This window comes from Carassius auratus, chromosome 1, assembly GCF_003368295.1.
Source record: "Carassius auratus strain Wakin chromosome 1, ASM336829v1, whole genome shotgun sequence".
Taxonomy (NCBI): domain Eukaryota; kingdom Metazoa; phylum Chordata; class Actinopteri; order Cypriniformes; family Cyprinidae; genus Carassius; species Carassius auratus.
The window spans coordinates 8,884,118-8,910,163 of record NC_039243.1 but is presented as its reverse complement, the minus strand read 5'-3'; the positions used below and the strand labels follow the sequence as shown (position 1 = coordinate 8,910,163).

The 26,046-nt window shown below is 39.2% G+C and overlaps 3 protein-coding genes and 1 long non-coding RNA gene across 4 annotated transcripts; 2 read left to right on the top strand and 2 right to left on the bottom strand.

The window, feature by feature from the left end:
• The first annotated feature begins 8 nt into the window (after positions 1-8).
• On the top strand, positions 9-2,860 carry rln3b (relaxin 3b). Its single transcript, XM_026269184.1, has 2 exons — positions 9-805; positions 2,035-2,860. Exons 1-2 carry the CDS (start codon positions 634-636, stop codon positions 2,331-2,333), a joined length of 471 nt encoding a protein of 156 aa, XP_026124969.1. The 5' UTR covers positions 9-633; the 3' UTR covers positions 2,334-2,860.
• A 623-nt stretch (positions 2,861-3,483) lies between these two features.
• Positions 3,484-22,266, top strand: tnpo2b (transportin 2b). The gene is made up of 25 exons (XM_026225449.1): positions 3,484-3,711; positions 5,059-5,163; positions 6,388-6,463; positions 6,559-6,708; positions 6,791-6,897; positions 11,425-11,558; positions 11,654-11,735; positions 13,912-14,034; positions 14,119-14,237; positions 14,357-14,417; positions 15,662-15,833; positions 15,904-16,056; positions 16,127-16,352; positions 16,423-16,594; positions 17,600-17,686; positions 17,829-17,936; positions 18,087-18,245; positions 19,024-19,111; positions 19,197-19,295; positions 19,477-19,572; positions 19,656-19,731; positions 20,009-20,108; positions 20,187-20,261; positions 20,345-20,490; positions 20,762-22,266. The coding sequence occupies exons 2-24, from the start codon at positions 5,065-5,067 to the stop codon at positions 20,450-20,452; spliced, it is 2,670 nt and encodes an 889-aa protein (XP_026081234.1). The 5' UTR covers positions 3,484-3,711; positions 5,059-5,064; the 3' UTR covers positions 20,453-20,490; positions 20,762-22,266.
• LOC113057926 (uncharacterized) lies at positions 7,171-11,379 on the bottom strand. Its single transcript, XM_026225574.1, has 2 exons — positions 10,835-11,379; positions 7,171-10,367 (listed from the first exon to the last, which is right to left on the bottom strand). The coding sequence occupies exon 2, from the start codon at positions 9,687-9,689 to the stop codon at positions 8,232-8,234; it is 1,458 nt and encodes a 485-aa protein (XP_026081359.1). The 5' UTR covers positions 9,690-10,367; positions 10,835-11,379; the 3' UTR covers positions 7,171-8,231.
• Positions 22,073-25,987, bottom strand: LOC113057993 (uncharacterized). Its single transcript, XR_003277907.1, has 2 exons — positions 23,200-25,987; positions 22,073-22,992 (listed from the first exon to the last, which is right to left on the bottom strand). It is a non-coding gene; the product is annotated as an uncharacterized LOC113057993 (long non-coding RNA).
• Positions 25,988-26,046: the final 59 nt, after the last annotated feature.

Below are 26,046 nucleotides of genomic sequence, written 5' to 3'. Positions count from 1 at the left end.
TTTAATACTCACCCTCATGTCTGATGCATGTTTTTGATGCAATCCGAGAGCTTTCTGACCCTGCATAGACAGTGACGCAACTGACAAGTTCAAGGCCCAGAAACGTAGTGAGGACATCATCAAAATAGCCCATGTGACATCAGTGGTTCAACCGTGATGTTATGAAGCTACAAAAACACTTTTTGAGTACTATTATATTAAAATATAATAAACTGGGTTTAGAAAAGCATTTATGAATCCTATAGACTCATAATGTGAGTATTTGCATGCATCTAATTGAAAGTGCAGCGCTTGTATTAGTGTGTGCATGCAAGTTTATTATTTATTCAACATTTTATGTGATTCAACAGTGTGTATAATGACATAAAGGTCAGGAGCGATGAGATTAGGTCGCTGTGTTGGTTATAACATCCACAGAGGTGCACAGGCTCATTATAGAGGCGCTGGGCCGGGCCTTTGTCTTCCTAAAGGTCTCAGCCCTGCTATCACGGTCAATCTGAACGACACGCAAACATTTCATGCTCCATGAGCCTCTATAAAAGACACACCAGGCCGATGAGAGGTTAGACCGTCTTTCAAACCAGTAAAGCTCCTCTGAGAAACGCTGTCAGAGCTTTCACTGCCATCGTCGTCATGTGTAAAGCTGCACTTCTCACGCTCGGTCTGCTGGTGGCGCTGCTGGGCGTTGCTCAGGCCACTGACGGACACCCGATCTACGGAGTGAAGCTGTGCGGGAGAGAGTTCATCCGGGCGGTCATCTTCACCTGCGGGGGCTCGCGGTGGAGGAGATCTCTGGATGTTTCAGGTATGAGACAGATGTGACAGTCAGATATGAAGTAAAACAGATCAGGACTTTTATTTACTGTATAGTTGTTAATTCCAATAAAATCACACAGATTTAGACGAAACAAATGTTCCTTCGATAGATGCAACTTTAATAAGATTAATTTAATTGTGCTTCTGCATAGCTTTGAGTTATTATTATTTTGACAGAATAATAGTTAAACGAGTATTAGCCTACAACAATAAAAACATGATTTATTTATTTAATAATTGGCCGTATCCTCATTGAAAGGGCAATTTGTACCACGTAATTAAATTTTTATTATTATTATTTTGTATAATACACATACATTAAGAGGGCAAATTGAACAAAATATAATTCACACACCCTATGTAAGTTATTTTAACTTTCTTAAAAAAAAAAGAATTAAACGATTTAATTCAATTAAATTTAAATGATCTTTAGAGTTCAACAACAATAAAAAATGTATTTATTAATAATAATAATAATTTATATAATGTACTTAAATCATTCATTCATTTTATAATTTATTTTTATTATTGTATTATGATATACATATGTATACTTTGTTATTAAAAAAACATTATTAATAATTAAGTTACATTTACATTTACTCATTTAGCAGACGCTTTCATCCAAAGCCAGTTAAAAATGAGAACAATGGAAGCAATCAAAAACAACAAGAGAGCAATGATATACAAGCACTATAACAAGTCTCAGTTAATTTAACACAGTACACACCTAACAAGTTTTCATTTTTTATTATATAATTAAAAGAAAACAGATTTGTTTTGCTTTCGTTAATTGTAGATAGAATACAAAAAGATTAGTAGAATGCAAGTCTAAATGGGCAAGTTTTTCTAATAAAGAATAGAATTAGAATAGAGAGTGCTAATTAATGCTTATGAATTAAAATGGTTTTATGGTGTGTGTGTGTGTGTGTGTGTGTGTGTGTGTGTGTGTGTGTGTGTTTGTGTGAAATGACATGATAATGACATGAAATGACACTCTAGCTGCTGGTTGCTAGAGTGTTTACTTGGCAAAAGTGTCTAACCTCAAGTTTCTGTGAGATTCTGGTCTCTGTGGCTCCTGTTCGTCCTTCAGTGTTCATTAACTCTGCAAGATGAGTTACGTGCTGAAGTTTAAAACTAGGGTTTGTTTGCATCACTACCACTAACTACGAGCAACAATAATGGTGACATATTTCTGTTGTGCTGTTGTGTGCTCAGGCGATCTGTCCAGTGATCTGCTCTCTGCTCATGATGATGAGGTCTCTGACAGCTGGGTCTCCAACCCTCTCATCCCTGGACTGTCATACAGACCCCGTCCCGATGCAGAGGCCCATGTCTGGGCAGGAGAGGGCCAGGAGAGCCCCGTGTTCAGCCGCCCCGCCCGCTCTCTCATCTCAGAGGAAGTGCTGGAGGCCTTGCGCACGTCAGACAGGAAGGGGCGGGACGTGGTCGTTGGGCTGTCCAATGCCTGCTGTAAATGGGGCTGCAGTAAGAGTGAAATCAGCTCGTTGTGTTAAAGGACTGTGTGATTATATTTTTCCACCCTTCCTCGCCTGTACTTCCATTCCGACCTTCCTATATGTGAGGAATGACGGTGGAGAGTTTGTTGAAAGTCATTCCTATGAAATACTGAAAATATATGTGTGTCAGAAATGTAGGAATAGCAGATTTGAGACAAAGTGAAGAGCCTGTTTGTCAGTCTACTTAAAAACTGCTCATTTCTGTTCTTGTGCTTCTCTTCTGTGGTCATGGATTTAATAACAGCGAACTGAAATAAAGTTTTGATTGCGATACAGATTGGTGTCATGTGGATTCTAGTATCATTTTAATTTTAATTTGAGTAATTTGAATTATAAATGTATATTAGAAAAATTAATGGGAATGCTAACAGATAGCTTTAATAATATTAGCATACAACTTTCTGCAGTATGTATTTAGCACATTATGCAACTTAATCTGAATAAAATACATGGATGATCTATTACAGTTAACAAAATGTGCACAATACAATAGAACAGAGCACAGTGGACACTATATGCCCACAATGCAATGCTCTCAAAGATATACATCTCTTAATATTCACTTAATATTTAATTTGAAATAATAAAGAAATAACATAAATTCTTGCATTTTTTAAATATACATTTTAATCCAAATTCAAAATAGCAGATTTGTTGGCCCCATAAAATATAACTTGTATCATTAATGTAAAACAATAATGATGACTTATGTGACCTTTTATATTTGCATAATTCAATGCATTAAAGGGCAGTATGCAGTAAGCAACATGTAGGCTATTTTTTTAACGCTACCATGATGATAATACCATGGTCTTCTCGGAGTACGACAGAGTACCATGCAAATACGTATGAATATGGTAATCACAAATTATTGTACTATATCTTTTTTTTCTTTTTTTATTATTGTAGTATATCATGATGCTTCACAGCGAGGCTATGAACCTGAATGACCCGTTGTTTTAACTTTGTCTCCACCTACAGGTCACAGGAGGAATTACATTCACATACAATTAAGTTATATCACACATAAACCTTCATTCGCGAAATATTGATCGCAAATGATGTGTGTTAGCCAATATATTTAACTTTACATGTATTATAACCATAAAAGTAATTGTTTCTGTTGTTTTATGTTAATAAGACCTGACGTCTGCGTCACGGTACGGAAGCCGCTCAGATCCACACCGCGCGATTAACGCGTCCGCCATGCATCAGGCGCCGCCGGTGAGAGAAGAATAACAGCAAACACGCCTGTAGATCCCGAAGAGCCCCTCGGCGAGCCATCCGTTACCGTGACCTGACGTCCATCCGCGCTCGTGCAGCGGCAGAGAGAGATACACCCAAAAACACACACAGAGAGATCCACTGACTGAAGGTGAGCGCGTTTGGCGGGTTAGCACAGCGGCTAACGGTTAACGTACATCAGCATCGTGTGTGTGTGTGTGTTTATACCTCTTCATTATACACACTCATCACACACATGTACAGGGTTTAGTGTACTTTATTTCACGTGTGATCGGTTAACGCAGCTGATGTGAGCTGGGGAATTGAGTTAAACCGGGCTGCGTGAACACGCACGGCCTACACACACACACTTCTACACAAGAGATTATACAAATACACTAACTGACACACAGAGTATATACACAAACACCACACTAACATACACTACCGTTCAAAAGTTTGGGATCAGTAAGAGCTTTCATGTTTTTTAAGGACGTCTCGTCGGTTCTTCAAGGCTGTATTTATTTGATCAGGAAAAAAATGTGAAATATTTAAAATAACTGTTTTCCATTTTAATATAACGTTACTAGTTTAAAATGTAAATTATTCCTGTGATGCAAAGCTGACTTTTCATCAGCATCATTCCTCCAGTGTTCAGTGTCACATGAAATCTTCAGAAATCATCCTGATATGATTTATTTATTAATGTTAGAAATAGTTTCTGATGCTTTATATGATTCTGGTACATGTTATGCTTTTTTCTGGATTCTTCAATTAATAAAAAGTAAAAAAAAAAAAAAAAAAAAACTTACAAGAGAAATCTTTTGTAACAATAATTTCTGTAACCGTTTAAAAGGTAGTTTATAATACCAGAAAAGTATGGATGTATAGATTTGGAAAAACTTGGAAATCAAGTTTTAAGAATTAGAAAAATGAAAAACAAAGCAACTTCATGACACAGAATGTAAGGTTATTGGCTGACCAAAAATGAGTGACTCCGTTAAAAAAATTCATACTGGAGATTTTTTTTCAAGTTTGGTTGCTATAGACATTCTCAAATTCATCTTACCCCTTAAAACAGTATGCTCTAAAACAATTGATATTAAATGAGAAGAATGCAAAACTGAAGCATCTTCCTGAGTGTAAGCAGACTCACACATTCACACACGGCCCACACGTCAGTCAGATGCTCAGTCACACATCACAGCCTCCTCACACACACACACACACACACACACTCTCGCCAACCAGATCAGATGATAACTGAAGGTGCAGAGGCTCACCGTGGATTAGCCCTGACTTCAGAAAGTAAACTGTGTATTTGGTCTGAATGCGTTGTCTGTGGATGATAGTTAAGTGTGTTATCTGCTCACTTTGATTCTTTCTTCCTAAAAGTGCACTAAGAAAGCAAGCAGTGATGCTCTTTCCCCGGAGGGTGTGTGTGTGTTTAGGTGTAGTGCACTGACTTGTGTGTGTGTGTGTGTGTGTGTGTGTGTAGTTCAGGATGGAGTGGCAGCCGGATGAACAGGGTTTACAGCAGGTGCTGCAGCTGTTGAAGGACTCTCAGTCTCCGGATACGGCCACACAGAGAGCCGTTCAAGAGGTGTGTGCACATCCCTTACATCACTACACCTTTATTCAGGTTATCTACAAATATAATGTCAATTTTAGCAGTCACAACTGGACAGATGCTGAAATGTTTTTCATGTTTTATAGTGTCTAGTGGTCAGTTTTTATTTAATACATGTGCACAGTAGTGATGGGTTATATGCTAAAAATAAATATTTTTGACACATTATGTTGACTTAATAGTATGTACTGCTGTTTCTAAATTTGGGGTCAGCATTATTTATTTTAAATTAGTTGAATTCTTTTAAAGTATTAATTTAAACCTTTTATCAAAAGTGAAACACATTTCATGTTTATCAAAGAATCCCGAAAAAAAAAAAACTATCACTGTTTCCGGAAAAATATTTGTCAGCACAACTGTTTTCAAGTTTGATATTAATCAGAAATGTTTCTTGATCGTCAAATCAGTATATAAGATTTCTGAAGATCGTGTGACACTGAAGACTGGAGGAATGGGTGATGAACATCTTTGATCACAGGAAAAAATTACATTTTAACATAGATTTAAATAGAAAGCCATTGTTTTAAATTGTAATAATTTCACAATGTTACTGTTTTTTTTTTTTCAAACTGTATTATTGATTGAATAAGTGCATCCTTATTGAGTAAAAGACTCACTTAAAAACATAAATACATACAGACCCCAAATATTAAAAAATTCAAGCACCATTTTAACCAAACACCGTTTGTTGCCACGCAAATTCAAAATATGTTCAATAATATGGAATATTTTATTTTATATGCACCAATATAACAATTTATATGAATAAACTGCAGTGTTTATCTTCATGTTTGTTTCTAAAGCTTTAAAACATAAATGATGATCCAGATGATTCGTTGAATTAATTTGATTAAATCATACAGTAAATAATATTGAACTTCTTCACTCTAATATCTCTAATATCATTTTTTGCTTTCAATGTTTAAATCAGAAACATTACTTCTGGTTAATATGGTTTGTGGTTAAACCTACTTGTAATAGTCTGTTAAAAGCGTAATACGTTTTTTCACCATATTCATGAATGTTTATTAATCTCTGGCTGCAAAATCAGTGCAAATATAGATTTCGGTATATCTTCCTATTTTAGTGGTAAAGGATTTGTTTTGTTTGCATCTAAAGATCACTGGTCTGAGATCAGATCTTGTTTCTGTGCTGTCTGTTGTATTTATCCCAATGTTTTCCTGACTCTCTCATTAGAAACTGGAGCAGCTGAATCAGTTTCCCGACTTCAACAACTATCTCATCTTCGTCCTCACCAGCCTCAAATCTGAAGGTCTTGTAGTATCCCATCATGCATCGTCTGCCTCAGTGTCTCACACGCTCTCCTGTCTCTCGTCTGAAGGCACGTCTCTCTGTGTATCTCTGCAGACGAGCCGACCCGTTCTCTGAGCGGCCTGATCCTCAAGAACAACGTGAAGGCTCACTACCAGAACTTCCCTCCGGCCGTGGCCGACTTCATCAAGAGAGAGTGTCTCAACAACATCGGAGACCCGTCCCCGCTCATCCGCGCCACCATCGGTCAGTCAGGACCCGGGGTTGAGCGGGTTAGACTGTCATAGATCAAATAAAATTCTAATAATAACTGAATTTGTGTCCACAGGTATTCTCATCACTACTATCGCGTCTAAAGGAGAGCTGCAGACATGGCCCGAGCTGCTGCCTCAACTCTGCAACCTCCTGAACTCAGAGGACTACAACACCTGCGAGGTACAACTCTGAGCACACCTGGAGTGGAATAACATCATTAGACTTTAACTAGGAGTGCTCTGTTTACTGGTTTAAACATACACATTCAGTGTTTTCCCCAAATGTGATCTAGTCATCCCACAATGCAGTGCAGTTGACATGAGCTTCTGTTTGAACAAAACCGTTACACAGAATGTGATTTGATTGGCTTGCCTGCATTTTTACACACAGCTCATTATGTGTTTTCAAGACTTTGTAGTGAGTTGACGACAGTTGATATCATACAGGTGTGCGATACAGATTTAGTTTTTTTAATTCTTTAAAAAAATATATATAACTTGTTTTCATGTTACTAATTTATAATAAGACTACAACATTAAAAAGTACTCTAAATTGTTTGCTAAATAATAATGGCAGTACTCTGACAGAATTCCACTCTAGGTTATATTGTTCAATTTTGATATTTGTGCATGCTATATGTTTAAAAAAAAATGTAATGACGACTTGATAGCTAGGACTGTAACTGTAGCTAGTTGGGGACAAGTGACCACTGTGGTGCATCGATAAGAATGCAATTGGATGCTGTAAATCTCTTTGATGGTTTTATTGACACTCAGCAGAGGATTATCTGTCTTCATGTACGTACAGTAGGTGTGTGTGGTTCTACAATAAACAATAAAAGAAAGAAAATATCAGAATACAAATAAACAACAGTGCTGACATGATTCAATTAGCAAAGGTAATAACTTGTAATTATTATACATTTCCCTTTAAGTAGCATTAGCTGCTTATACATATCAAATAACCAAAATAAAATACAAGATAAAAACATTATCTTCTTATTGCCTTAAAGAACTGTCTTCATACTGCTAGTTATCACTATTATCAAACCAAAAAACCTAGGTCTCTACTTCTCAACCATAATTACTCTCAGATAAAAACTATAAAGTGTCAAGTGAGAACACATATAAACACAATATTAATATAAAAATAATATTAATAGGCATTAACATAATGCTAGCGAACTTTATGCTAACATACTGCATTTCAATAGAGTATCTCAGAATAAACTCTTAACAACCCAAGGCACCGAAATACACATACGTAAACATTTAGATCAGGGTACTCACATGTCTCTGAACGCACACATGCACAGATATTGACATGGAAGACATCTATTCACCTCAGTAAATTCTACAATGCGTTTACCGGCCAATCTCACAACCAACTCAAAACGAAACTAAAACTGTTAGCGCTAAAACTGTGTTCTCTCTGTGACCCCGAAACGAAGCCGCTGATTGGCTAATCCCCATAACAGTAAGTCCTTCTTCACAGCCGCCCCCAAATTTGCACAGTCAAATTTGCTGTCCCATAGAAGGACTGTTGGTCTCAGGTGCTGTCTCAGGTATGGCAGGAAGTTGAACAAGACGGGCAACTGGCCTGATGTATTTCCTGTCGTTCACCTGGATCTCCGCTGTCCTTATCCTCCCATCTGCACCTGGGATAACCTTTGTGATGCGACCAATAGGCCAGAGCGCCCTCGGGAGCTGCGGATCAATGATCATGACGACAGTACCAGGTTGTAATGGGGCCACATCTTTCTGCCACTTGGTGCGCGTTTGCAGGGCCGGCAGATAGTGCCTGATAAATGCCCTCCAAAATTGGTCGGCAAGGACCTGTGTATGCCTCCAGCGGCGGCGGCTCAACAGCTCGGACTCAGGACACAACACCTGGGGCAGTGAGGGGTCGGGCCGCCCCATCACAAGCAAATTGGGGGTTACTGGATCAGGGTCCGCGACGTCACTGGACACATACCCCAAGGGCTTAGAGTTTAGGATGCCCTCGATCTCAATCAGGACCGTGCGCAGGACTTCTTCTGTCACCGTCTGCATCTGAATTGTTGCATACAGGGCAGCTTTGATAGATTTAATTTCCCTCTCCCATGCACCACCAAAGTGAGGGGCACTTGGAGGGTTAAATCTAAACTGGATCTGATGTTTGGCCAGTTCTGCCTGTAAAGTGGGGTGCAGTGCCTTGAAAGATTCATGGATTTCCCTCTCACCTCCTCTGAAATTCGTGCCCTGATCCGACAGAAGCTCCGCTGGTTTTCCCCTGCGTGAGATAAATCTGCGGAGGGCCATCAGGAAGGAATCCTGGTCGAGACTAGTCAGGACGTCGATATGGACTGCTCGGGTAGTGAGGCACTTAAATAGTATACCCCAACGTTTCTCATTACGCCGTCCGATTTTGACCGTGAAGGGCCCGAAACAATCCATTCCGGTAGAGAAGTAAGGAGGCTTCATCAACCGCAGACGGGCGGGAGGTAAGTCTGCCATTTGTGGCACTGCAGGCTTCGCTCTCCATCTCCGACAATCAGGACAGGAGAACTGGTGCCGCTTCACAGCTTCTCTTCCACGAAGAATCCAGTATCGTCTGCGAAGTTCTGCAAATAATCGCTCTGAGCCTGGATGATGGAGGTCTCGGTCAGCATCTTGAATGATAAGTTTAGTCACCTGGTGAGCTGGATCCAGAACTATGGGATGAATGGCTTCTGTGTCCAGCAAGGTAGTCTGACGCAATCTGCCTCCAACCCGAATCAGCTTCAGTTGATCATCATATTCAGGAGCTAATGTAATCAAACGGCTGGTGGAAGGGACGGGTTTTCTTTCTGAAAGGTGTTGAAAGTCTTCCTCAAAGCAGTCTAACTGAACTCGTCTCAGTAGGTCTATCTCAGCATCCTGATAGTCTTGTGCAGATGGCATTGACTGACTACCTGCCGCCCCATGGCGGAACCTCACAATTGCCTCGATCATGTCCCTGAAACCATTGAATTGGCTGGCATCAAATAAGGGTGGAAGAGGAACGGTGATGATGGAGCCGCAAAATGTGGCCTTGCGAAGCTCTGTGGCATCCAACTGCTCAGCCTGTGGCTTAGTAGGCCATTGCTGAGGTGACAGGCGCAAAAAGGCTGGGCCATGGTTCCACCGGCTCTCCCCTGCCAGCTCCCTCAGGGTCTTCCCGCGCGTAATGTCATCTGCGGGATTACTTTCAGAATCCACATACCTCCATGCTTGAGCATCAGTCAGCTCCTGGATCTCAGCGACTCTGGTGCCCACAAACACCTTAAACCTGCAAGAGTCTGACTGAAGCCACGTGAGAACCGTGGTGGAGTCTGTCCAAAGCACCACTCCATGTATTACCAGGGTGAGTTCACGCTGCAACAGCACTGCTAGCTGAGCTCCAGTCACCGCTGCACACAGCTCTAATCGAGGTATCGACTGTTGGCGCTTGGGGGCCACTCTCGACCGTGCAGTCAGAAAGGCCACCTCCACCTTACCACCTGAACCCTCTGTACGAAGGTACGCAACTGAACCGTAAGCTTTCTCCCATTTTAAGAATGCAATTGGATGCTGTAAATCTCTTTGATGGTTTTATTGACACTCAGCAGAGGATTATCTGTCTTCATGTACGTACAGTAGGTGTGTGTGGTTCTACAATAAACAATAAAAGAAAGAAAATATCAGAATACAAATAAACAACAGTGCTGACATGATTCAATTAGCAAAGGTAATAACTTGTAATTATTATACATTTCCCTTTAAGTAGCATTAGCTGCTTATACATATCAAATAACCAAAATAAAATACAAGATAAAAACATTATCTTCTTATTGCCTTAAAGAACTGTCTTCATACTGCTAGTTATCACTATTATCAAACCAAAAAACCTAGGTCTCTACTTCTCAACCATAATTACTCTCAGATAAAAACTATAAAGTGTCAAGTGAGAACACATATAAACACAATATTAATATAAAAATAATATTAATAGGCATTAACATAATGCTAGCGAACTTTATGCTAACATACTGCATTTCAATAGAGTATCTCAGAATAAACTCTTAACAACCCAAGGCACCGAAATACACATACGTAAACATTTAGATCAGGGTACTCACATGTCTCTGAACGCACACATGCACAGATATTGACATGGAAGACATCTATTCACCTCAGTAAATTCTACAATGCGTTTACCGGCCAATCTCACAACCAACTCAAAACGAAACTAAAACTGTTAGCGCTAAAACTGTGTTCTCTCTGTGACCCCGAAACGAAGCCGCTGATTGGCTAATCCCCATAACAGTAAGTCCTTCTTCACAAAAAAGTTCGCAGTAAATGTTTGAGATTACTTGCATAACTACTTTTTTGAACTAGTCCTAGTTTTTTTTTTTGCTTTACTAAAACTAGTGAAGTAGAAGTCTCTGGACGTCCTAAATCAATAACTATCTGAAGAATTTGAGCTTTAGTGTTTAGATGGCTATGTGCAGGACCAGATATACTCATAATTCCTAAACCAAACTTCATGAAATTATGAATTTAGCGCATGTGACATGATGCTAAAGAAGCTTGTAAACTTTTATGAAGATTGAGTGTTAAGTGCCACTAGGACCGTTGTTTCAGTTTGTACAAATATTCCTCATTTATCTGTTATAAACCCATAATGCAGTGGGATTTCTAAGAGAAGAGTGTGTGTGTGTGTGTACAGGGCTCTTTCGGTGCGCTGCAGAAGATCTGTGAGGACTCGTCTGAACTGCTGGACAGTGACGCTCTGAATCGACCGCTCAACATCATGATCCCCAAATTCCTGCAGTTCTTCAAACACTGCAGCCCCAAGATCAGGTGAAGAACCACACACACACACACACACACACATCTCTCTGATACACTGTCTGTATGATAATGAGTAACATCGTGTTGATTCACTCTCTCTGTAGGTCTCATGCCATAGCGTGTGTGAATCAGTTCATTATTGGCAGGGCTCAGGCTCTCATGGACAACATCGACACATTCATAGAGGTGAGCTGACCTCCAGCACATAGTGGTTTCCAAGCCACCACAAAGTTATTTCATGCAGTTATTGTAGTTTTATATTTGACGACTGATTAAAGTCTTGCTGAGAAAACAAATTAGCATTTGTGCTATTGCTACAGCTTTATTCATCTGAGCTGATTCGAGGAGGAAACAAGCTGACCAATTGATTCAGTTCAAACTATAACCCTCCCAATATAAAATGTTTTTAAAAAAAATTAATTGCACAATGTTGCCCTGAAATTTTGTTTTTATATGTAATATTTATTTAAAAATGTATGTATACATATACAGTATTGTTCAAAATAATAGCAGTACAATGTGACTAACCAGAATAATCAAGGTTTTTCGTATATTTTTTTATTGCTACGTGGCAAACAAGTTACCAGTAGGTTCAGTAGATTCTCAGAAAACAAATGAGACCCAGCATTCATGATATGCACGCTCTTAAGGCTGTCCAATTGGGCAATTAGTTGAATTAGTTGAATGGGGTGTGTTCAAAAAAATAGCAGTGTGGCATTCAATCACTGAGGTCATCAATTTTGTGAAGAAACAGGTGTGAATCAGGTGGCCCCTATTTAAGGATGAAGCCAACACTTGATGAACATGCATTTGAAAGCTGAGGAAAATGGGTCGTTCAAGACATTGTTCAGAAGAACAGCGTACTTTGATTAAAAAGTTGATTAGAGAGGGGAAAACCTATAAAGAGGTGCAAAAAATGATAGGCTGTTCAGCTAAAATGATCTCCAATTCCTTAAAATGGAGAGCAAAACCAGAGAGACGTGGAAGAAAACGGAAGACAACCATCAAAATGGATAGAAGAATAACCAGAATGGCAAAGGCTCAGCCAATGATCACCTCCAGGATGATCAAAGACAGTCTGGAGTTACCTGTAAGTACTGTGACAGTTAGAAGACGTCTGTGTGAAGCTAATCTATTTTCAAGAATCCCCCGCAAAGTCCCTCTGTTAAAAAAAAGGCATGTGCAGAAGAGGTTACAATTTGCCAAAGAACACATCAACTGGCCTAAAGAGAAATGGAGGAACATTTTGTGGACTGATGAGAGTAAAATTGTTCTTTTTGGGTCCAAGGGCCACAGGCAGTTTGTGAGACGACCCCCAAACTCTGAATTCAAGCCACAGTACACAGTGAAGACAGTGAAGCATGGAGGTGCAAGCATCATGATATGGGCATGTTTCTCCTACTATGGTGTTGGGCCTATTTATCGCATACCAGGGATCATGGATCAGTTTGCATATGTTAAAATACTTGAAGAGGTCATGTTGCCCTATGCTGAAGAGGACATGCCCTTGAAATGGTTGTTTCAACAAGACAATGACCCAAAACACACTAGTAAACGGGCAAAGTCTTGGTTCCAAACCAACAAAATTAATGTTATGGAGTGGCCAGCCCAATCTCCAGACCTTAATCCAATTGAGAACTTGTGGGGTGATATCAAAAATGCTGTTTCTGAAGCAAAACCAAGAAATGTGAATGAATTGTGGAATGTTGTTAAAGAATCATGGAGTGGAATAACAGCTGAGAGGTGCCACAAGTTGGTTGACTCCATGCCACACAGATGTCAAGCAGTTTTAAAAAACTGTGGTCATACAACTAAATATTAGTTTAGTGATTCACAGGATTGCTAAATCCCAGAAGAAAAATTTTTTTTTTGTACAAAATAGTTTTGAGTTTGTACAGTCAAAGGTAGACACTGCTATTTTTTTGAACACACCCCTTTCATCTAATTCAACTAATTGCCCAATTGCACAGCCTTAAGAGCGTGCATATCATGAATGCTGGGTCTTGTTTGTTTTCTGACAATCTACTGAACCTACTGGTAACTTGTTTGCCACGTAGCAATAAAAAATATACTAAAAACCTTGATTATTCTGGTTAGTCACATTGTACTGCTATTATTTTGAACAATACTGGACACACAATAACATGCATTAGATACAGATTTTATGTATTTCATTGTGTTTGATGTAGACTTCCTCATCTTCTGAATATCAAACAAAGAATAACACTTCTAAAGTTTATCAAATCAAGATTGTAGTTCATCCTAGAAAAGCCATCAAGCCAAGCACATCGTAAATGCTCATGGAGACCCATGAATTCGTAGTTATTTCAGTTCATCTGTACTGTGTGTGCTTTGTTTTCAGTCTCTGTTTGCGTTGGCGGGTGATGAAGACTGCGAGGTGAGGAAGAACGTGTGCAGAGCTCTGGTCATGCTGTTGGAGGTCCGGATCGACCGTCTGATTCCACACATGCACAGCATCATACAGGTGATGCAAACTCAGACATCTGATGTTTTACTGTCACGTTAAGGTATTGTAGGAGTTTTACATCTGTTCTGTGTCTCTCTGCAGTACATGCTGCAGCGCACGCAGGACGCGGATGAGAACGTGTCGCTGGAGGCGTGTGAATTCTGGCTGACTCTGGCCGAGCAGCCCATCTGTAAAGAGGCACTGTCGGGACACCTGGTCCAGTGAGTACTGCAGGCCATCACCAACACACACACACACACACACACACCTGAGCATGAACTGTCTGTCTGAGAGATCTGCTCTGAAGAAGGTGATCTGATGTTCAGGTGTTTCTCCACAGACTCATCCCAATCCTGGTGAACGGAATGAAGTACTCTGAGATTGACATCATTTTACTGAAGGTGAGTCACTATATACGAGACATGAGTCTGGGATTGAATCTTTCAAATCCAATCATGTTTACCGCATTAGTTAAATCTGCAGTCGCAGGAGACAGATTCATTTGAGTATTTTGGTTTTAATCTGTTTTGCTAACTTATTCATATTTTTTATTTCTATACTACTCTAGTACTTATTAATATTGTTAATTGCCATTTATTATATTTTCAGTTTTTAGAATTTTAGTCATTTTGTTTTTAAATTCTATGTAACTTTTTATTTCAGTTATACTAAATTTAGTGAGTACTCAAGGCAATAATAATTTTGTGCATTTTCATTCTTATATAGCTTTACCACAGTTTTCAATTTAATAATATTAGTGCTTAGTTATTTCAGTATGCCAAGGCAATATTTATCTTAAAAAAATACATATATATATATATATATGTATATAATATGTGTGTATGTATTTTAATTTCCGCTTTGTCAATAACTGAAAATGATTTTAATTTCATTTTTGTTAATCAGACACTCTGATTCGGATTCTTGCATATAGAAAGTAGAAAGATTTTCTCTACTAATGCTGTAAATTAAACAGTGAAGTGTTGTAGACTGATTCAAAATTCAAATGTGCTTTTGATTCACTCATTTTGATTCAATCGTTCATATGAGTCAAAATCATTTGTTTGTGAATCAGACTGCCATATTTTCCAGACTATAAGTCGCACTTATTTTCATAATTTGGCTGGTCCTGTGACTTATAGTCAGTTGTGACTTATTTATCAAAATTTATTTGACATGAACCAAGAGAAATGAACCAATAAAAAACATTACTCTCACCAGCCACGAGAGGGCGCTCTGTGCTCCTGTTGTCTACCAGTGAGCAGCAGTGAGCGCCCTCTCGTGGCTGGAGACGGTAATGTTTTCTATTGGTTCTTGGTTCTAAATAAATGCGATTTATAGTCTAGTGCGACTTATATGTGTTTTTTCCTTGTCATAACCTATTTTTGGGCTGATGCGACTTATGCTCAGGTGCGACTTATAGTCCGAAAAATACGGTTGCTTTTTGTTTTTGCATGCCACCTAAGATGATAAATTCATCAAAGACGTTTCTAGATCTACAAACTTGGGATTTAGGAACTGATTTCTTTAAGAAAGTTCAGAAAATGAATTGAGTTTCCCAGCCCTTCTGATTGATCAGCAGCGAGCGCTGTGCAGGGAGCGTGTGAACGTGAATGCAGCTGTAGTCTCTCTCTCTGTGTCTCAGGGGGACGTGGAGGAGGACGACAATGTTCCTGACAGCGAGCAGGACATCAAGCCCCGCTTCCACAAGTCACGCACCGTCACGCTGCAGCATGAGGGAGGAGAGGGGGAGGAAGGAGAGGACATCGATGATGACGAGGATGATGACGACGACACGCTGTCTGACTGGAACCTGCGTGAGTAAACAGACCACTCCGAGCATGCTTGCTGTAAACATGTGTTTGATGATGTTTTGTGTGTTTGTAGGGAAGTGCTCTGCGGCGGCGCTGGACGTGTTGGCTAACGTCTTTCGGGACGACCTGCTGCCGCACCTGCTGCCGCTGCTGAAGGGTCTGCTGTTCCACCCGGACTGGGTCATCAAGGAGTCTGGGATACTGGTGCTGGGAGCCATCGCTGAAGGTGTGTGTCTCACACACAGAATGATTTCACTAATTACTGAGCGTTTACTCATCCTGTCTCTGTGTGTCAGGCTGCATGCAGGGTATGGTACAGTACCTGCCCGAGCTCATCCCGCACCTGATCCAGTGTCTGTGTGATAAGAAGGCTCTGGTTCGCTCCATCGCCTGCTGGACGCTCAGTCGCTACGCACACTGGGTGGTGAGCCAGCCGCCGGACGCCCACCTCAAACCGCTCATGACAGAGCTGCTCAAACGCATCCTGGACGGCAACAAGAGGGTGCAGGAGGCCGCCTGCAGGTGTGTGTGTGTGTGAAACGAACCGGTATGTTGAGATGGAGTGTGGTAAGTAACGCTGTACTGTCCTCAGTGCGTTTGCGACTCTGGAGGAGGAAGCGTGTACGGAGCTGGTTCCGTACCTCAGTTTCATTCTGGACACTCTGGTGTTTGCCTTCGGGAAATATCAGCACAAGAACCTGCTGATCCTGTACGACGCCATCGGCACCCTGGCAGACTCCGTCGGACATCACCTGAACCAACCGGTAATGACAGCTTCTGACGCTCACTCAAATTATTTACTTGCCCTATTTTCCGGGTCTATAAGTCGCACTTTTTTCATAGTTTGGCTGGTCCTGCGACTTATAGTCAGGTGCGACTTATTTATCAAAATTAATTTGACATGAACCAAGATAAACATTACTGTCTACAGCCACTAGAGAGCGCTCTATGCTGCTCAGTTCTCCTGTAGTCTACACTGAAAACATATAGCGCCCTCTCGCGGCTGGAGACGGTAATGTTTTCTCTTGGTTCTTGGTTCTAAATAAATGCGACTTATAGTCCGAAAAATACGGTACTAAAATGTGCCTCTTTGGAAATGGTCACTTGAAACAAATTTTCAGTTTTCATACACTACCAAGATTTTTTCTTTTATGTTTTTGAGAGAAGCCTCTTGTGCTCATGAAAACTGCTGATGGAAAACACCTTAAGAACAGTCACGTTGTGAAATGTTACACTTAAAAATGATTGTCTTCTATTCCAGTATATTTTAAAGAGTAATTTATTCCTGTGAAGCGCAGCTGTATTTTCAGCATCATTCCTCCAGTCTTCAGTGTCACATGATCTTCAGAAATCACTCTATGATATGATGATTTGATGCTCAAGAACCATTTCTGATTATTATCAATCTTGAAAACTGTTTTGTTGCTTCATATAGTTTTTTTTCTTCAGAAGGACGGCAATCATTTGATATAGAAACCTTTACAGTCAACTTTTGAATGCTAGTTTGTTTTAAACTTGTAGATGCAAGTAGGACAACTCAAAAGATCAGAGGCCATTTTTTTTAATACATGCCAAAATGATAAATCATCTTCAATTATGTTTTAGTTTTTTAAGGCTACAAATGTTTTTGGTTCGAACCGTCTCTGCTCATCCTTGCCCTTGTCAGCTTGTGTTCAAAAGCTGAATATTATTAGTACGTGTTTGTGGGTGAAGAGATCAGTGGTCTGATCGTGTGTATGTGTGTGTGTGTGTGATGTGTGTGTGGTCAGGAATACATCCAGAAACTGATGCCTCCTCTGATCCAGAAGTGGAATGAACTGAAAGACGAGGATAAAGACCTGTTTCCTCTGCTGGAGGTGAGAGACTCAGAACGAACTGAAGAAATGCTTTATATCTGAATGCACTTCACTGTCATGAATAACTGTACATTAATTTGCCAAAACATTTGTAATTGAAGGTGTAAATGGACACTAAATGCCTCTGTGTTTGTGTGTGTAGTGTTTGTCGTCTGTGGCTACGGCGTTACAGAGCGGTTTCCTGCCGTACTGTGAGCCCGTCTATCAGCGCTGTGTAACTCTGGTGCAGAAAACACTCGCACAAGCCATGGTGAGAACACACACTTCCTCACACACTTCCTCACACACTTCTGAACATCAGTGAAGCGCACCGTCATTAACCCACTGTGTGTGTGTGTGTGTGTGTGTGTGTGTGTGTGTGTGTGTGTGTGTGTGTGTGTGTGTGTGTGTGTGTGTGTAGATGTACAGCCAGCAGCCGGATCAGTACGAGGCTCCAGATAAGGACTTCATGATCGTGGCTCTGGATCTGCTCAGCGGTCTGGCTGAAGGTCTCGGGGGTCATGTGGACCAGCTGGTTGCTCGTAGCAACATCATGACCCTTCTGTTCCAGTGTATGCAGGTACAGCGTGTAAAAGAGTAAAGATGTGGTGTCCTTATCATTATTATTGGAATTATTTACAGCATGTAATATTTATATTTGATCTAACAAATGTTTATAATTGAATTTAATATAGTTGGTGTTATGTTAATATTATTTTAAGTTATTTATTATTTGTAAGTTTATAATTAAAATTATTTATTTAATATATTTATAAAATACATTTTAAAATGTAAGTTATTTTAATATTTTGATTAATATTTAATTTACTGTATTGTACATTTGTTTGTTTCATATTGTTGGTGTTAAGTTAATATTTTATATTTTTATCATTATAAACTATTTACTATTATATAAAATAAATGTATAAACAAAATACATTTTTAATATTTAGTATTTTAACATTTTAATTTACTTTATTACACACTTATGTTTTTATTGTTGCTGTTATGTAAATATTGTTTTAATATTTAATTTTAATTAACTATAGGTATAAAACTTATTTATTATTAATATGAAATTGTTTGCTATATCATAAAACTTATTGTAACATTTAAAGGGATAGTTCACCAAAAACTGAAGTCAAAAAAAAATCCTGCCTCTTCCAAGCTTTATAATGACACTGAACTATCCCATTAAATGTTTTATGTTTAAAACATTTACAATATAATACTAATATTTATTTTAATAATTAAATATTGAAAGTATTTAATTGTATTATCTTTAGTTGCATTATTAGACATTTAGACTGATTAATTGATATGAAAGCTAATTTAAAGTGATTCTCTCTTATATGCAGGACACTATGCCTGAGGTGAGGCAGAGCTCGTTTGCTTTGCTGGGTGATCTGACCAAGGCCTGTTTTCCACACGTCAAACCCTGCATCGGTAAGACAGTGTGTGTGTTTGACCTGCATTATACACCCTTAACTGATTCATATGTATTAATCTCTGAAACCGTGTGTGTGTTCAGCTGAGTTCATGCCCATCCTGGGGACGAATCTGAACCCTGAGTTCATCTCCGTGTGTAACAACGCAACCTGGGCCATCGGAGAGATCTGCATGCAGATGGGTGAGGGTCATCACACTGATTCTGTGTCTGTTACATCACCACACGGATCAGGGTTTAGAGTGACATCACTGATTTAGAACCGTAAAATGTGTTAGTTGTTTGTTTGACATCGTTGGAGGGACTTGAATTACCCATCACCAGTGAGTTGATGTTTATTGGTCATGTGACGTCACTGATGTAGGTGTGGAGATGCAGCCGTATGTGGCTCTGGTTCTTCCTCATCTGGTGGAGATTATTAACAGACCAAACACTCCCAAAACCCTGCTGGAAAACACAGGTATGACCTCTGACTGCACATGATCACTTGCATTTCACACTGATGAGTGATCAAACCGTAACTCCTCCCACTTCTCCTTACAGCCATCACGATTGGTCGCCTGGGCTACGTCTGTCCACAGGAAGTGGCTCCCATGTTGCAACAGTTCATCAGACCCTGGTGAGTCAGCATGTCCAGAGATTTCAAATCAGTGTATCAGAGTGATTTCTGAAGATCATGTGACACTGAAGAATGGAGGAATGATGCTGAAAATACAGCTGCGCATCACAGGAATAAAAATACTTTAAATGTATATTTAAATCAGTTCATAATAAAAAGGAGACTTCTACACCAGACTTTTTACCAGCAAATTTGATTTAAGAATTGCATTTTCATTTTCAGCTAATTCTTTTCTTAAGAAGGGCTTAACTAATGATAAAGATTTTTGTTTTTGCAGGTGCACATCGTTACGAAACATCCGAGATAATGAGGAAAAGGACTCGGCCTTCAGAGGCATCTGTGTGATGATTGGTGTGAACCCTGGCGGTGTGGTGCAGGTCAGTTCTGCTCTTCTGACTCTGTTGTGATTGACCGTGATGTCACTCTCTCCTCCATCACTCCTTTCCTTTCCTCAGGACTTCATCTTCTTCTGTGATGCGGTGGCCTCCTGGGTCAGCCCTAAAGATGACCTGAGGGACATGTTCTACAAGGTCAGACGCACAGGGAGTTGTGGTGAAATGTTCATAGCGGTGAAATGTTGCTCATGTTGTTTAATGAGGCTGTGTCTCTGTAGATCCTACATGGTTTTAAGGACCAGGTCGGAGAGGAGAACTGGCAGCAGTTTTCGGAGCAGTTCCCGCCCATCCTGAAGGAACGCCTCTCTGCATGCTATGGCGTGTAGCCCCGCCCCTCTGCTTCACACACAGCACATGCTGTCAGGTTAGTGACGACCGCTGATGTCTAATGAGGCCATAATGTGCACAAACAAACACTGTGCTAGGAGGTGTTTCTACTCATACATATTTAAAATATAATAACACTATGCATGCAGTTATATTTTTGCGTCTAACTGGTTTTTAAATCTGGATTGTCCCAAATTTCTTTTTATATTTGTTTTGGGCTTAGTCTAAGTGTTACTCTTAATGCTGTGTATTTTAGGAAATTGTAGAATGTATAAATATATATTTTTCTCTCTCTCCTTTTCTTTCAGTTGAACCTTTAGGAGGGGGGAACTCATCCATCTGTGTATTGCACTGCCCTGATCGTGGGGGAGAGGGACGCGATTGGCCGCTCCGCCTGACGGACCGATCCCACGCCCTTTGTGTGTCCATGAGGGTGGGTGGGTGGGTGGGAGGGAGGGTGTTTGGGGACTCCTCTAGTTAACTGCAGAATGCACCCAATCACGGGGAATAAACCTAAAAACATAGGGAAGATGAGAGATAGTGTAACTGAGGGAGAGCGAAAAACAAACTTGAGTGGGAGGGAGGTCGTAGGTTAAACGGGAGGGAGGTATAGACAGTTATCTGGGAATAAAGAATAAGATTAGGGAGGGAAGCTAGACATCAACTGTTATACAACTTATTTTTTAATCTCAAATTAATCCCAGGCATAAGAATCAAACGCATTCACACACAGACTGACTATAGAGACACTTGCACATAAAGTTGCAATAACTACGAGCCGCTAGCGCTGCCGTAGCAATAGCATAATCAAACTTTAACACTGAGACTCTCTAGGAAAGACTAGCGTCGTTTTTTTCCTTTTTTATATATATATAATTAGTATTGATAAAACGACAATGGTCTCAGCAGCTTAAAAAAAAAAGATGGTTAGCGCGCTATCGCGAATTTGTGTTTTTGAGGGAGCATCTATGAATTCACAGTTTTCATCATCCTCCTCATCATCAGCTTTGTCGTCGTTCTGTCCGATTGTCGTCTCGCTTGCGTCTCTTACGCCGTATAGTTTTTCTGACGTTTCTTCTCACTTTTTTGCGTAGTTGGCTTGTAGTTTTTCCCCTGGGCTTGGTCAGTGTTCGCTGTTGAAACTCATCGTAGTTTACAGATTTCAATCACACCGTAGTTTATTCTCGTCATGATTTCGAGAGATTCGGTCTCGTCGCGAAGGAGCTGGAACGGAAACTCCACAGTATAACGATCATGACTTGCGTTATGTGTGTGTACGGTTGCGTGTATGATTTGTGTAACGGTAGCTGTGTTGGGAGTTTTTAAGTGTGTTTTGTTAGTGTCATTGCCATGTATTTTGTTTCCTAATTCGCATTTCGTATGTGTATTTTGCGTTAATAGGTTGTTAATTGTTTTAAGGTACCTTACACTTGACTCCCTATGGACCCCTATTGACCTGTAAACTGTGACCAACGATGTGTGCGCGCTTGTGAGTGTGTGTATGAATGTATTTGTACCGATAAATATTAATGCCATATTGATATTTAGTGATTATTCAGCTAATCCAACAAACTATAACTATATCAAATATAGTTTTACTACAAGGTTAATTTGAGGTATTTTTTTTTAGTTTTGCTGCTATTGCTAATTTCGGTTACTTAAATAGAACCGAGTTAACAACAATTACATTCTATTTGAGCAAAATGCATAATTTAAATTTGGATTATCGCTTGTCATGCAGTTTTTGTTTTGCTACTTTTATTTTTTGTAAGGACGTTGCTGGTAAATTTACTGATAAAACTGTTGGATTCATCATGCGTCTTGTTTTTTCTTGTCAATATTTGTTTGTTGGCGGATTTTAAATAAGAGCGAGCTGAAAGCAAAGACAGGAAGTGACGTAAGGAAGGATGGCGAGGCGGAGAACGACGGCTGCGTGTGGAAATCTGCACTGAGACTCTGAAAGAAAAACAATCACACTTTTCTCTCTTTACCTTGCCAGGAAAAATAAAACGATTTTTTTTACAAAGCTGAACAAGTTTTTTTGTGTGTGTTTTATTGATTTATATATATTTTTTCATTATAAAAGTAGTGTTTTTGAAGACAAACTTAAAAACTACAACCAAAATGGGAGCGTTGTGCCTTTTTAATGTTAGTTTCGAGTTCATTCGTATTCAGGTGTACACCTGCACACTGACTAAAGTTTTGCACTAATTTTTCGGAAGAACACACTTAAATCATCACTTTCTATAAAAGGCACTCTATAATGAGAATGTCTCACTCCTTGAATACATTGTTTTTTATGGTTAATTGACGGGATGTTGATCATCAGTTACGGGAAAACCATAAGCAACACCCATCAAAACAGGCTTAATGTCTGTGACAAGAAATTTTGGATTACCAAAATTCAGGGTTTAAAAAATCCACATGCCATAATGAATCCCAGTAAACTAGTGATTCAGAGGACAATGCATCTCTGCATGGAAGCATCTAAATGGGTCCAGATCGTCTGTGCTTCTCGATCCTCTTCTCATTTGTTGTCCTGATAAATATATTGTTTATATCAGCAGTTTTACATATAAAACGCAGAATACAGCATCAAGTTCCTGTGGATTTGAAGATGCACTTTAACATCTCTGTCCAGTTCTCTGGTCTCTGATAGAAATATTACATGATCTTGACAGGACACCAGTCACTCACTTATGCAAAGAAGCTGTAATAATGACCATAAGTTTCAGCAGAGACTCACCTTTCAAAATATTACCCAGAATTAGAGCAATTTAAGTCTGAAGGTGCTCTTCACTAGTCATCATCAGACACACTGATCACAGATTGTCTGTTTTAATAGTCTATGAGATGATGACCCAGCTTTGTGTGTGTGTTTGTATGTAACAGCTTCAACTGTGTGTCTGCATAACCTCAGACGCTAAAACCCACACACAGGAAACACACAAGCAACAACAGGAAGTTTGGGTTCAACGCATCTGTTATATTTGCTGTGCAATCACGCATGACTAACAACATACTCGAACAGTTTCAGGAACTACTCAACTCTCAGTACACGCATTTGTCCTCACACTGAAATCATGTTTCATCAGGTTTACATGTACATTTGGTGAAGTTGAGGTTAAAAACAAACTAAAGCACAACAGCTTGAACTTAAGCCCAGGTTTTGTTTTGCTGGAGAGTATGGTTTGCTATGAGAGCTGAAAGCAAGTGTGTGTGTGTGTGTGTGTGTATATATACAGTGAAAGAAGGTGAGATGTTAAAGTGTGTGTGGTGTGACTGTAGGCGTTATTAAAGTGAAACACAGGAGGGCTGGAACTAACCCAAAAGAAAAAGAGGAAGAAACTCGTATGCAAGAGAAACAACAGAACCATTAGGAACAGTGTGTGTGTGTGTGTGTGTGTGTCATAAAACACTTGGATAACCGTTTTGAAAGAAATAGTTAATCTACCTTATGTTCAGTTCATTTACTTATATTTAATATAGTTAATTGGCTGAGTTGACTATGAACATCCCCAAAGACATTCCTCTGAAATTTGTGTCATATGCTTTTACCAAGGTGTACCAATTTATTTTCATTTATTTTATTACCCATTTAAATCTCTAACACCCTAAATATAGATAAAACATTTAAGAACAAAATTAAATTATATTTAGTTAACTCCAGCAGTCATCCCTCACACTACCGAGTCGCGAATCGGTTCACCTGAATTAAGATTCATTCATATATTTGCATTATATTATATGCAGTGTTGTTCTTAACTTGAGTTAATAATTATGAATTAAATACTGATAAGGTTGACAACAAATTAAGAGAGTTTTCTGAACTGGGATCCTCTCGGACTCAATCCGACTTTAATAAAAAGAAGCTGAACTCACGATTGCTGCAATCAAACGTAAAAACAAAAGGATTAAGAGATCATAGAAATGAGAAAACACAATGGGAAAGAATCCAGATACTCACTTTACTGAGATGAGCAGAGGAAGTGGTTTTCATTTATGTAAACCACAACGAACCCATGCCTATTGAGAAACATCAATCTCTTTGCATATTTAACAGATGAAAGATACAGCCTTAATTTTCTGCTGGTCTCGTGCCGCTCCAGTGATGTCACCTGTCGTGCGCCGCAGCGCCACTGTGTCTCTAGCGGCAGACAGAAGAACTGCAGCCAGCAGAGAGACCTTCGAGTTGCACCGTGTCAAAGTCAGACTTTATGACAACTTCAGTCTAAAATAGTCTGTTTATTTCGGTTTATACGTGTGTGAGGGCGCGCCCAGAACATGAGAAAATTGACATACATAAGACGAGGGCGACAAGAACAATTATTATACATTAATGAGACTTAAAATAATAATACATACCTCACATGTAAATATACTGGGGCTTATTTTCTGTAATCAGATTCACTGTTGTATTAATTTACGTTTTCATAATACATAATTATATAATGTTATTAATTATTAATATATATATATATAGCTACATTTCTGTTTGTGTATCTTTTTAAAGACATTGTTTTACTTTTGATTTTATAATCCACACAAAGTTTGAGGTCAAAAAGAGTGGAGGTTCACCGACTGGTTATTGTTGACCTAAAATATAATGTCTGTAAATACCCTGTGTGGTACAATAAACATTCAATATCATGTAGAAATGTTAAACCAGCATTTATGAGAACATGGTAAGAAAATAAATACATAAATATTCATTCAGTGTTAAAGAAAATGGCAATTAGCCAGTATGCTCATTCTAGACAGCACCCGATTGGACAAAAATCCGTCTGGTGCAGGATGATGTCATCTATATTTATTTATTTGTTTTCCTGGAAGCTGCATCCCAAATGAGGCACTATTCACTATGCACTCAATCAGTGTATGTATTATAAGGTTATTTTTAATTCGTAATCAGAGTTTGATAGCCCCTCCCCTTCGCTACGTAATTTAAGCTGCAACAGTTGAGTGCATGAAGTGTCCAACACTACACACTTAAGCTGCATTCGAAATCGCATACTTCCCTTCTATATAGTAGGCGAAAAACAGTGTAGGCAGTGAGTAGTATGTCAGAATTCATAGTATTCGAAAAACAGTAAGCAAAAAAATTAACCGGATCAGCTGCTTTCAGAAGCGTGCATTAGATGGACACTTTTCTATCCCATGAGGCCACGGGAGAGCATGGAAGTGAAGCATGCAACTGATACTGGTAGGTCATGTGATAGTAACAACATGGCGGATGTAGCACATCCGAATTTCACACATGCGTGCGTGTTTGTGCAGCATTCATCACTCCATCAGTCCTAGCAAATAATTTTTTCCTCTACTTACTCTTATTTTATTGAAAAATTGTCAAATTGTGTCATATTTGCAATTAAACTTTTTCAAAATAAACCTGCTTACACTAACGATTTAAATAATTTTTCTATCACTGACGGAAAAAAAATCGTATTACATTAAACTAGACAAATGTAATTAGTAGTGTGGTCAAATGATTAATCGTGATTAATCGCATTCAAAATAAGTTTTTGTTTACATAATATGAGTGTGTACTATGTATATTTATTATGAATATATATAAATACAAACACATGCATGT